The 13531-nt window shown below is 39.6% G+C and overlaps 1 protein-coding gene across 3 annotated transcripts in view; it reads left to right on the forward strand.

Annotated features, from left to right (window-relative positions):
* Positions 1–2703: 2703 nt before the first annotated feature.
* Positions 2704–13531, forward strand: part of usp32 (ubiquitin specific peptidase 32) — a 72198-nt gene continuing 61370 nt past the window's right edge. For all 3 annotated transcript variants that reach the window (XM_083984953.1, XM_083984955.1, XM_083984954.1), the window contains exon 1: positions 2704–2994. In XM_083984953.1, the coding sequence (XP_083841079.1) occupies positions 2937–2994 (58 nt within the window). In that variant the 5' untranslated portion in view covers positions 2704–2936. The remainder of the gene's footprint in view (positions 2995–13531) is intronic.

Below are 13531 nucleotides of genomic sequence, written 5' to 3' on the forward strand. Positions count from 1 at the left end.
AGCGTAACGTTGCGTTCGAGTCCAACAATTTTAAATTGGTACGTTTTTTCAACAGAGTTCGGCGTAAACGTCACTGTGACGTAGCGATGGTGATGCAACAAGCTACCGTTTTTAGCACATTATAATGTTGTTAACTAGCTACTATGCGCATATTGATTGATAAATAGAGACTCAATAAGTGACAAACATCAGTGTTTTCTGTCAGTCTTGTGTCGCTGTGGTGGTGAATTGTCAACTCGTCAGTGTGTCCGTCACAAAAGTGGCCACAAGATGGCGCCACTCAATCTTCTTTATTTACGACTTTATGCTGCGTTCGAGACGACTCGGAACTCGGAATCTCACAGTATTTTGGCAATTAAAAATTAAATTTTAAAAAATTGTAGTTGATGTTTTACCATTGACGATGTGGTTTTGCGCGGATGCAGATTGTTCTGTGACGTGAGACGACTGATTCTCGGGGTAAGTTTTTTTTTTCTCCGACTTTTCCCGAGTGAGGTGGCGTTCAATTGCACTTTTTCAAGTTGGAGGTCAGAAAAAATTCGAGTTCCGAGTTTGTATCGAACGCAGCATTAACGGCTCGGTATGACTGTGCACAATGAGTCAACATTACTAATCTGTAGTTCCTAGTAGAGAAACCATAGACGAGAGAAACACACGGGGAAAAAGTTGATGTCAGATAAAATGGTGCCGTAAAAAATAATAAATAATAATAATTGTGTACAGTACAGGTAATAACATTTACAGGCAAAGCAAACAACTGTGTTGTGTCAGTTGTGTTCACTGTTGAAATATGTAGGCTACTGTTTGGGTCCCATAAAATGGTTCCATATTCACAGAAGAAAATGTAGTCACTCTAAACCTTTATAGCTTTTGAAAAAGGAAACTGAACAGTACATCCAAAGGGTGTATCATCTGGCTCTAACAACAAAAAAGCTGCCTAAACTTTTCATTTGTGCACATTTGAAAACTCCCCCTGGCACCTGTTTAACTATTTGTATTGTTTGTGTAATAATAACTTGGAACATGTTTTAGCCAGGGCTAATATAGTTATATAAATAATATACACAAATAGTAGGGGGAAATAAACTAAACTAAATAATCAATAATAATAATAAAAAGAAGTGACTAAAACAGAGTTTGTTTTTAATACTTTTAGATTTTTCACTCCATCAGTAGTGGTGCTATACTGATATAGTTCATGAAAAGTGAAACTTGGTTTGGAGTTGGTCCATTAAAAAAAAAAAAAAAAAATGAATGTGACATTTGCTTAAACATAAAATAAGTTGTACACAAAAAAGAAGTAATTTTTCTTCCTATTGTCCTCGAAGCACTGAATTGTGTGTCCAGTTATTTGTACATCCAACCAACACTTTCATGCACATACAGTGATAACAACGTTTGTGTAATCATAGGTTTAGGGCTTATTTTTTAAACATACAGTATCACCATGTGTGGGCTACATGTACATAAATTATTATAATTATATTATTTTTTATTCTTATTCTATTGTATCCTATTTTTATTCTGTTTTTATTTTAGTAATAATACTTTTATTTATCTTGATCCTGTTCAACACCTGTCTAAATCACATTTTAGTTTGTTGATTTTTTTCCTCCTCACTATTCAGGAGTTTAAATTTCCCTCTGGGGATCAATAAATGAATCTGTATTCTAAAAAACAAAACAAAACGAAACATCACTACCACCCAATCATACGTTATAATTATCAGCATTTAGCCCAGAATCAGGCTTGTGTCATTAGTGAAGTGCAACAACCGGGCTCCAGAATAACTTTTTTCACTTATTTAAAATTGTAGTATCATTAGACAGAAAGCATTGGACTACTTTGGTTATATATATATAGACTCATATAGCTCTGTCTTTCTTTTAACTAATTCAATTACTTCATTTAACAATGTCAGATGCTGTATACCATTTTGTATGTAGTCCCCCCCCCCCCCCAATTTTTTGTGAATAAGTAAAAAAAAAAAAAGGCCAAAAAGAGATAAACATTTAATAAGTATCTTGTTGGTGGCCTGTAAAAAGAGTATTACCAGGAAATGCCCAATCTTAAAATTGAGAAGATAACAGCATTCGTTAATCACAAATTGGAGAAATTCACATCATACTGGGAAAACTGGGTCAAATATGTCACGCCCCATAGACCAGATTTTATTTTCACAAACCAGTGGTTATGATGTATGGGAAAGATCACTCCCTATGGTACATAGTTTTTATTTATTTATTTATTTAATTTAGTTGTTGTTGTCATGGTTGTTCGTTTTTCTTCTCATTACTTGGATATAAACTAAAATATTATTTCGGCATTTAGGGCAGACAACAGATGCAAGAAGTAGCCTATGCTCACATGATGTATATGTTGTGAATGTCTGATTTCTGAATGTCAATAAAAAATAAATTACAAAAAAAAAAAAAAAGTAAAATAAATAAATAAATACATAAATAAGTTAAAATAAAACAGCACAAACAGAAAATGTCGCAAATATTCACATTTCCTTTAAAAAAAAAATGGGTGACATTTGTGTACCTGCACTTGTACTTTGATGCTGTTATCAATAAAGATTGGAGGGGGAGAGAGAAAAAAAACCGTGTTGCGTTCACGGACGCTTCGTTGATGACGCTGAAGGCGGCGCTGAGATCAACTGACCTGTGGAGTCTGCGGATCATGTGACTGAATGGAGGAGGAGGCGTCGCTGAAAACATTCACCCGTTCACCACACACACTCATACACACACTTACACACACACTCATACACACACTTACACACAGACACAGACACACACTAACGTACACAGCAGCAGCAGCAGCAGCACCAGGAACCTAAATGGATACAGCGGCGGCGACAACAGACGCGACATAAACCGCTCGGCTTGCATCGTTTCTCTCCTCCACATTGGCCATGAAATGAGGGCAACATGGGGGCCAAAGAGTCGAGGATCGGATTCCTGTCGTATGACGAGGCCGTGAAGAGAGGTAAGAGCTTTAGCTTTAGCTTTACATGGAGGAGGAGGAGGAGGAGGAGACCACACGCCGCTAACCTGCTGATTTAAGCGGCCTCGGCGACTCTATTTTTTATGTATTTTAGCCGCGATGTATTCATGTAATTCTTGCAGGGAAACAGTGCAGATTTTAATCGACACTACTACTGTAAATGTGTCAGTGTTATAGCCAATTGGGAAGTGGCTAGTTAATTGTCAACTGCAGTCCCCCAGCCAATGTAATAAAAACAACACAACACACACTAAAACACATGCACATATGTCTAAAATGGTCAAATGGAGCGTAACGTTGGTGGTAAATGGTAAAAGAAGGCAGACAGATAATCATTTAACAATAAACCAAGTAAAAGGAAGCAGGTATGTAAGAAGCAGCTAGGTCAGGTGAGCAGGTTATGACATATATAAAGCAGACAGGAAGACAAGCAGGAAGAGTAACTTAGTAATTATTATGATATGGGAAGGTAGATTACTGTAGGAATTACTGGTAGTGGCTAGTAGACTTGATTGAATCTCTTGTAACCATAATTATAATGTCAGTGTGTGTTGTTTAAAAGCTTTTAATGTGTGTTTCCGTGTTCACAATCACAAATATGAAGTGGCATAGTGTGATGCTGGTGGTGGACATTGGTAAACAACACAGCACGGCCTTTATTTATCTATCTATGACACCGTTAGGACACTTAAATGACATCTGCATGGAGTTATTTATTAAAATAAAGCTGCAATAGTTAACTATAGTCTGTTATTTCCTCCTTATAAACACACCACGTTTGGCTGCAGAGAGGAGGGAGGAGGAGAGGGAGCGTTTCCTTGTCGTTAAATCTTAAATAATTAGTAGATTGCAGCATATTTATGCATCCAAACCATCCCGAAGTGAAGTTTATGTCATAAAAACATTAAAAATAACCTCAGAGTTGGGTGTTTTGATGAACTACCGGCCTTTGCTGCCGAGCCATGCGGCGTTAAGGTGACAGGTTTACGGCCGGGCTATGGTGCGTCTTCCCCGGGTTGTAGCAGCAGCAGCTCCCGGTGGAGGAGTTGGAGGCTTTGACAGGACAGGCTCATATAGTAGTAATAATAGTAATAGTAATAGTAATAGTAGTGACAGTGGTGAAGGTGTGTTATAACTACAGCTGTCTGACTTGTTGTGTTTTAGTCTGACAGCAGCGCCTCCTCTTACCTATTATCACCTGAGTTAGCCTAGCCTAGCCTAGCTTAGCGCTTAGCTTAGCCTAGCCTAGCGCTGAGTAACGTTACAGTTACAGTTACAACAACAGTGTGCTTGCAGCTCACTTGTCAAGCTAGGAGACGGCCAGCTGGTTCTCTACTGCTAATGACCACCACCACCTCAGGCTGTTTGTGTTAGTCTACATGTCATTTATGTGTTTGTTTCTGAAGCTAATGCTAAAGCTAACAGTTTGGTTGGTCCTCAGTGTTTGTGTTGGGCTGTTTATGATAATGTGGAGCTGAATGTGGAGTCAGGGAGGAGAAACAAACAGACGTGGTGCTGGGTTTCACTTTGTTTTGCTTTAACTGCACTCAGAAAGAAACCTGTGGACGTTTTATTATCTTATTTTATTCTTATCAGCTGTTTCATCTCTGATGACATTAGCATTTTCTCCCTGGCATTTGGTTGAGTTGACTCTTTTACTTGTATTTCATTTGTTATAGGCTATAGTTTTTAATAATACCGTATAGTTTGTATTCAATTCCACTTTACTCATGTATTTTATGATATTTTAATAACCTTGTAGTAGGGATGTCACAATTCTAGATTTTCTTGGTACAATTATTGTCAGAGAAATAATCATGGTATTACGATTATGACCATTATTATGCAAAAATCAATTTCTTTTAAACACTATGAATGTGTGTGTGTTTAAGTTCATTTGAGTCTTTTCTTTTTAAATTACAAATGACACGCTCATTAAATTCCTACCAATTCAGTGTTACGTACATAGGTACATGCATGTAAATTTACCAGTATCTGTGCATTTACCTTTACTTTGCGGACATGGCTCTGACATATTATATTTTTGGGGAAGTGACGGTATTTAGGAGTCTTAATTGTGGTGTTAATACCACGATTAATTGTGAAAACAAGTAATCATGACACCCTTGTAGTTTACTGCGCTTATTTGTGTAGGTTATAATACCTTATTACGGTATTGATTAGTTTTATTTGAGTCTCATGCACATTTTTTGTGCCCAGCCCACATAGGTTTGTAAGACACCAGGCAAAAAGAGAACTGCAACACTGTTTTCTCCCTAAATAGAAAATATATTTATTCAAGGGCGACATATTAACCTCTTCCTCACTCACTTTACATCCTGCTCTGATTCACCTTTCCCTCTTCCTTTTCTTTCAAGGATTTAGTTTATCTAAACGTGTCCTCCTCCTGTTCTTGTTAATGAACTTTATTTATTTGTGAGTGTAGGTAGTGTGCGATTGTGTGTGAATGTATTGGATCATGTTTTGTGTTGACTTTCTATTCTGGTTTTGTACCACTGACGACTGAAATCCCCTCGAAAATGAGATGGTTCATGATCTCAAGGGGCTAGTATCCTTTGAAAAGGAACTCATAAACCAAACTCAAGTGTATGTGTGTTTGTGTGTGTGTGTGTGTGTGTGTTGGTGCACTTATGTAAGAAGTGGGTGAGCATTTATTTATCAGGAAGCGAAGCACACAGCAGATCTCCAGTAGATCCTTATCCCTGATGGACGACCGGCCTCGTTGCCTCGTTGCACTTTACTCCCTGCAGCAGCCGACCTTTGAGAGACGCCGTTACACATTCATCCAGTCTGTCGTGTTGTGTTACACACTCAACATTCAGCTCAATAAGAACCAACACAACACAACACAACACAATGACAACACAACTATCTCACCCAGACCCTATTTTGTTACCTATGTGCCATAATTGCAGCGTCGCCTTCCTTGTGTCGTGGTTTTTAAACATTCCTCAAGCCGATCACCGCTCCAACTCTCATGATCACATGTGACCACGCTCACACACACACTCTCTCTCTCACACACACACACACACACACACACACACACACACACACACACACACACACACACACACACACACACACACACACACACACACACACACACACACACACACACACACACACACTTAAACACAGGACTTATCCAGCCATCCAGCCTTATCTGACCGGTCACATGGCAGCATTCCTAATTCCCTCAGCAGGGCCGGACTCGACCAATTACTAGGTCGGTTTTCATGGAGGCTCCGGGTCCGGGAGCATCCTGTTGGAAAGGCTTTGAAAGTACAACTCTGGATCATTCAAGCCTGGTTTAAAGGGATAGTTCAACATTTTGGCAAATTGGCCCATTGCCATAATCCCTATAGTCATACTGCAGCAGTAGGTTCGTTATACCTTTAATTGTCGTTGCAAGCTATTTTTAGAACGGCGGAGCAGAGCCGTGAGCTGCTCAGAGCTACGCTAAGGACGGAGGCTAATGGGATTTCTTGGTTTCCCTCATCAAACTCATCAAATACGCAATCCAACAACTCCACAACGCTCTGGTGGACAAGTTGTGACCTGCACAGTGCACATTCACCACGCTATGAGATAATAACACAACGTTACCAGACAGAGTTGTTTTAGAGGTAAAATACAGAGACTGCTTGATGAAAAACTGTCCCTGAAGGCAACACGCATCAGCGGTTTTGCATGTATTTCCCTCTAAAACAACTCTGTCTGGTAACGTTGTGTTATTATCTCATAGCGTGGTGAATGTGCAGGTCACAACTTGTCCACCAGAGCGTTGTGGAGTTGTTGGATTGTGTATTTGATGAGTTTGATGAGGGAGACCAAGAAATCCCATGAGCCTCCGTAGCGTAGCTCTGAGCAGCTCACGGCTCTGCTCCGCCGTTCTAAAAATAGCTTGCACCGACAATTAAAGGTAACGAACCTGCTATGACTATAGGGATTATGACAATGGGCCAATTTGCCAAAATGTTCAACTATCCCTTTAAACGAGTTTCAGGTTTAGTTGTAGGACATAAAACAGGTCAGTAAATCCCCTACTGGTGAATGTTGAAGCTTTGACGTGTGGTCAAGAAGGCGGTTGCTAACAAGTTGCTCCATACGACTACAAACCCTGTGGGGACATTAAACGTCCAGCGTGTTCTTATGGAGGTTATATGATGTTATTTATGGCTCTTCAACAAGTAAAGTAGTCGTAGTAGTAAAGTAGACTAGATTAGATTAGATTCTAAAGTAGACTAGTAGTTCTTTTAAAGCCTAACGTTAAATTTTAATTCTGGCCGTCGCATTAAGCTTCAGTTACGGTAGAAAAGGAGTTCATATGTGAAAATTATCTCACTGAACTAAACTTGGAAGGATCATAAACTTGTGTTTTTCTGACTTCATCCAAAACACAATTAATGCAGAAATCACATTCACTTTCTTTTCCTGGAACCAGCGCCGTGATAAACTTCAGGTTTTGACTTCAACCCTGGAAACGAACTCTATTAGAGCATATTTTTAAATAGAACGACCTTGGATAAGTTTGTGCATTGAAAGTGTGATGATGAAACCAGTCATGGTAAATATTTTATTGCTGTCGGAGAAGGAATGAGACAGTTCTTTCTTAGTTCCTGGTTCAACGACAGAAGCCTTTAATTCCTGAGCTCTTTCTTTATTTTTATTGGTCCAGCAGCTCAGATGATTTGTGCTTATTGAGTCTTTCAAAATACTTGATTGGTCGTGCGTGACGAGTCGACGATGACACATCTACAGTATGTGGAGGTGGTGGTGGTGTTGTGAAATAATCCAGGTGTTGTTGAGTAACGTCAGGGTTAATGTTTAAAGTCTAAAATCTCCGTCTTGAATTGCAGTTCACAGACGAAGCAGCAGCAGCAGCAGCAGCAGCAGCAGCAGCAGATAAAAACCTGATAATGTTCATTTACCAGAACTGAACCTGCCCGACCTTGACACATGCAGGTGTCGAGTAACAACAGCACAGCTTTAATGTTTAGAGCTTGCTGTTGCGTCTCATCGCCTTTATTTTGAAACTCTGTGTGATGCGATCTGACATGAAGCCAGAGAAAAGCTCCGATCACTGATGGTAGCGTCTAATTCACAAAATGACAGACCTCGTTTAAAACAATATGTGATTGTAAACCAAACAAATTGTAATTTACAGCGATTATACACTTATACAAATATATTCATGGGTAGTAGATTCAGATTTTGCCGACAAATATTACACGCTGGACTAGAGCCGCAACAATTGATCGAACAATAATCGATTATTAAATTAATTGTCAGCTATTTTAATAATCTAATAATCGGTTTGAGTAGTTTTTAAGAAAAAAAGTCAAAATTCTCTGATTTCAGCTTCTTAAATGTGAATATTTCTGGTTTCTTTGTTCCTTTATGACAATAAACTGAGTCTCTCTTTATTCTCAAGACATTTGAGGACGTCATCTTCTGGTTTTGGAAACACTGATTGACATTTTTTAATATTTTATTGACCAAACAACTAATCGATCTACAGATTAATCGATAATGAAAACAATCGTTAGTTGCAGCCCTACTGTAGTCTGGACCTTTAAACTTTTGTGTTTGTGTTTTACAGAAAACAAACGGAGGAATTGTAAAGATGACAATATTGATTAACTATAACTAAAGGAGAACAAAAAACATAAGAACAAATCAAACATCCATAAAAACCTTTTCTTTATTTACAGTTTCTCTCATTTATGTATATTTTGAAATTGTCCCAACACAGAAAACTTGAGCGTGGCCTTTTGCATTTGTGTGTCCTCCCTTTAAACAACTTCCTCCCTTCTCTAGGCCTCACAGTTTTCTTATTTAAATATTTATTTTTTCCCAGAGAGCACCTAAAGTACCCGTCCCAGTGGTTGGCCACATGGCAGCTCAGTGACGCAGACTAACAGTCACCTGGTTGCTGCCGCCGGCCGCTGCTTTGCATCCTCACCTCACCGGGGCGTGGATTTGGATTTGTCCACCGACGCCACAAAAGCTTCTCAGTGTGATGTTTGCTATGGAAACATGAGCAGCCGGTTGTTTGCATGTTGCATGTCGGTGCATTTTCCGGTCGGCCGTAGACGCTGTGGTTATCAGAGATACAGTTAAAGCCTGTGTGCGGCTGCGGTGGCGTGCAGGGTTTGTGATTGTGTTGTGTTGTGTCATTAGTGTTTCACTCGGGTTTAAAAGTCACAGAAGTCAGAGCCGACCTCGGTTCTTCACTTCGGTGCCATTGAATTTTTAATTAGACGTACCGTCCCGTAAGCGCGCTACACGTGTCGTCACATCAGTTTTTGTTGTGTGCGGCATAGAGCTGGTTCAAGGAAGGAAGGAAGGAAGGACAAAGGGAAAGAAGGAAGGAAGGAAGGACAAAGGGAAAGATGGGAGGGAAGATAGAAGGAGGCAGGGAACAGATTGGGTCAATTGGGTCAAAAAGGAAGGAAGAAGTAAGGATGAAGGGAAGGAAGGAAGGGAGGGCAAAAGGATTGTGGAAAGAAGGAAGGGAAAAAGGATGGAAAGAAAGATGGAGGTGTAGGGAACAGATCAGGTCAATTGGATCAAAAGAAGTAAGGATGAAGGAAAGGAAGGAAGGATGGAGGAAGGAAACAGATTGGGTCAATTTGACCCAGAAGGACAACAGGAGGGTTAAATTAATATTCTGTTCAACTTTGCACGTCACAAAATGCCTTAAAAATGAAAAGGCACCGTTTTTGGACAAGGTTCATATGTTTTCCATCTTTAAGCACCGGTTCGGTTCGGGCGCCGTTTAACCACCGGCACCGTTTCAAAAGTACCGATCTGGCTCCGGTATCGGGTAAAAACCTAAATCCCTAGTGCAGAGCAGCGGCTTAAACACGGCTGGTATCACGTTAGCTCGTAGCTCTCCCGTGATCTCGTGGGTTAAACTTTCCAGACGGATTATGTGGAAACTCGGGGGGTTGGAGGGTTTTTAGTTTTAAAAGAGTTGGAGTGACACAGATTACCTAAGTTTGACTGCAAACTGTTCAACATTCAGCTCGCGTCTTAACTTCCTCTCTGCACTTGGATCCCTGTTGTTGCTGTTATTATTATTATTATAATGAGGACAGATTTTTAAAAATTCTCTCATTATTATTATTTCCGAGGCACAACAACAAAACGGTCCAACAGCCTCTTGATCTTTTACGCTGCTTCTCGCTGAGTTTCTGCCAAATCGTCCACTTTCCTCCCTGAATGCTCCCGCGTTCGGATCGGTTTTGATGAGAAATAAATGATGAACTGCAGAAAGTTGAAAGTTGAAAGTTGTTCAGACAGGCAGCAGCTTTTCTTTCCCTCCTGCTGCTGCTGCACATCACACTAACTAACTAACAGACAGAAAAAGGCTGCAGCTTCTCAGGTGTTTCCCCATCGTCTCTGCTGCTGACACTGTGCTGCGTTCATGGGAGTCACGTTAATCAGACACTTCTGCTCATCATGGGATTTTAAAGGACAATTCAACTCAGGGCTGTTGTATTTTCCTAACATTTTAGGTCTAAAATTCAGTTTCAGTTTAATTTATTTAACAAGGGACAATGTACATTAATAAAACATTGTAAAAAAAAACAAATGTAAATGCACCCGAGTTAGCTAAAAAAAGCTAGTTTTCATCTCCAGTCCCTCTGCCTGATGATAAAGGGCAACCTTAAAAAAGAGCAACAATGAGGTAAAATACCAAAGACACATTCGGTACACATTAATAAATATACATTTGTAAGACAATAACACACGAAGATTTTCAGTTTAATTTCTCCTGTTTTGCGGTAGTTGTGTCTCTCCCCGCATCGCCACAGCAGCAATGAATGGGAGCGGATTGAAGTTCTGCTGCTTTAGGCTGTTTACAGCCCTCAAAGCCACAGACAGCGTCAGATGGCGACTCAAACATGCACCCAGAAGTTTATTTAACTGAAAATCTTCAGATTCCTTCTTTTAGACCTAAAATGTTAGGAAAATACAGCCCCGAGTTGAATTTGCCCGCAATTGTCCTTTAATTCTCAAGAAGACGGTCACGTTCTGTTTCGGGATGTGATGATGATGATTCTTTTCTTTTTAGTTTTTTGATTTTTCATATATATACATATTTCTTCTACAGATTAATAAGAAAAAGCTGCAAACACACGTGAACTCTAATGTTTTTTTTTTTTTTTTTTTTTTTTTTAATTTCAACAGCCCGTCAGTGATTTGGTGAAGTTGTGAAATGCTCAGTTAGTTGAAGGATGAGTTGCTCCATTGTGTCGGTCAGAGACTTCCTGCTTCTATAGATCAATAACACACAGTCTGAAGCCATTAGTGTTGGTGTTGGCTGCACGGCGACCAGGGTGTGTGTGTGTGTGTGTGTGTGTGTGTGTGTGTGTGTGTCAGTGTGTCAGTTTAACACGATGAAACAGTGTTTGATAGTTGAGAGACAACATGTCAACCTTCTGACACACACACACACACAAGGCAAGGCAAGGCAAGGCAATTTTATTTGTATAGCCCGTTTTTACAAACAGTTTGTCTCAAAGGGCTTTACATGGCATCGTAACAACATCCTCTGTCCTTAGACCCTCACATCGACTGAGGAAAACTCCATGGAAACCCTTTTAACAGGGAAAAACAGGAGAAACCTCAGGGTGAGCAACAGAGGAGGGATCCCTCACCCAGGACGGACAGACGTGCAATAGATGTTGTTACAGACAAGAAAACACGCACACACACGCACCTGTACAGGAAATTCACTTTGTATTTATTTCTCCAAACAAAAAAAAAGAAAACAAAGCAGTGACATCACACAGACAAACCAGGACACTTCCTGTTCGCTGGAAAGGTTAATTGTTAAGATGATGGCTGTTACATCATGACAGTAACCGTGACAACAGAGGTCAAATGTTTGAGGAAGGACTTTTTTTTTTCTCTGAACCTGAACCAAAGTTGAAGTTGTGTGTGTGTGTGTGTGTGTGTGTGTGTGTGTGTGAAGTTAATGAGGTCGAAGCTGAAGTGACGTTTATTTTAGTCACCATGAGGTTGATCACATGCGGTGACGCTCCTGTTCCAGGAAAGATAAATAATTGTTTATTGTTAAATGTTAAATGGATCCCAATTAGTTGTCACAATGCGGTGACGACTACTCTTCCTGTTCTTCCGTGAGATGAACAAACAAAGAAATTACATTTTGAATTTAAAGGGATAGTAGCATTTTTTTTAAAGTGGGGTTGTATGATCTACAAATAGCCCTTAAGTACTTTAATTGCAGTAGAAGACTCTCTGCACTCCTCCCGTTAGCAACGCCAGCCCATAATAGCCCTGCCCAGAGATTTACCACATACATTGTTGTGAACAGACCCAAAGAAACGGCCTATTTTCACCAACTCACGTATCCCTCCACCCGGGTTAGCGCCCGCCGATCAGCATTTGGTTAGCTCCAAATAAAAACTGCGTTTTTCCTGCACTTTGAAGGGCTGGAAAAAATTACATTATAGCGAACAATGGAACTGTGTGTTTTTTTTCCAGGTAAAACCTCTTTTAGGCCGTGAAAATAGGCCGTTTCTTTGGGTCTGTTCACAACACTGTATGTTGTAAATCTCTGGGCAGGGCTATGGGCTGGCGTTGCTAATGGGAGGAGCGCAGAGTCTTCTACTGCAATTTAAGTACTTAGGGGCTATTTGTAGATCATACAACCCCACTTTAAAAAAAATGCTACTATCCCTTTAACAGTTAACAAGAAAGTAAAAGTCAAAAATTAACCCAAAATCATCGGAATTTATTATTAGATAATCTGGAAGTCTATTCCAGTTGCTCTGTATGATACAGTTCTTTTCAGTGCATTACATCTGGGTTGAGGGAGGGTAAAGTGTCAAAATTTGGGAGAACAGGTTCATGGGTTTACGTGAAATACAGGAAAAGTAAGGATTTTTATACGCACATCAGGCTGTCTTGAGGTGCAGGGCAATAAAAAATGTCCTAGAAAAAAGAGAGGGTATGCCTGCACACTTAAATTTACGTGAAATACAAACATATATTGTTCAGATACAAAATTAGACAAGAGGCCAGTCTCTCACCAACCTACAACCAGGATAATACTAAGGTAATACTTTTCTTTGCTCTGTAGTTGTATTTAAAGTTTTCTTCTTCTTCTTCTCATTGAATGCCAAAGATGTAATTTTACGTTTTTTGATTTCATTTTAAATTATGAAAATAGACACTCTAACGCACCTTATGTGTGAATTTGAGAACTCTATGATGAACAGAACTGAAATAGATGACGATCAAAATCTACGGATGGAAATAAGCACTTTTGCTACAATCCGGCACATTTACATGTTTTTATGTCCATTAATGTGCACTGTCCCATCCAAATAAACCAATAAAGTAAAGTAAAAACTCAAAACTCATGAAAACTCATGATATGGACATTTTATCATAATTCGGCTTTTGATGGTTGACGCTGTATCTCCATTTCTAGAAAACAAGCAAAGATTTTGATGAA

The sequence above is a fragment of the Trachurus trachurus genome (assembly GCF_905171665.1).
Source record: "Trachurus trachurus genome assembly, chromosome: 13".
Lineage (NCBI taxonomy): Eukaryota > Metazoa > Chordata > Actinopteri > Carangiformes > Carangidae > Trachurus > Trachurus trachurus.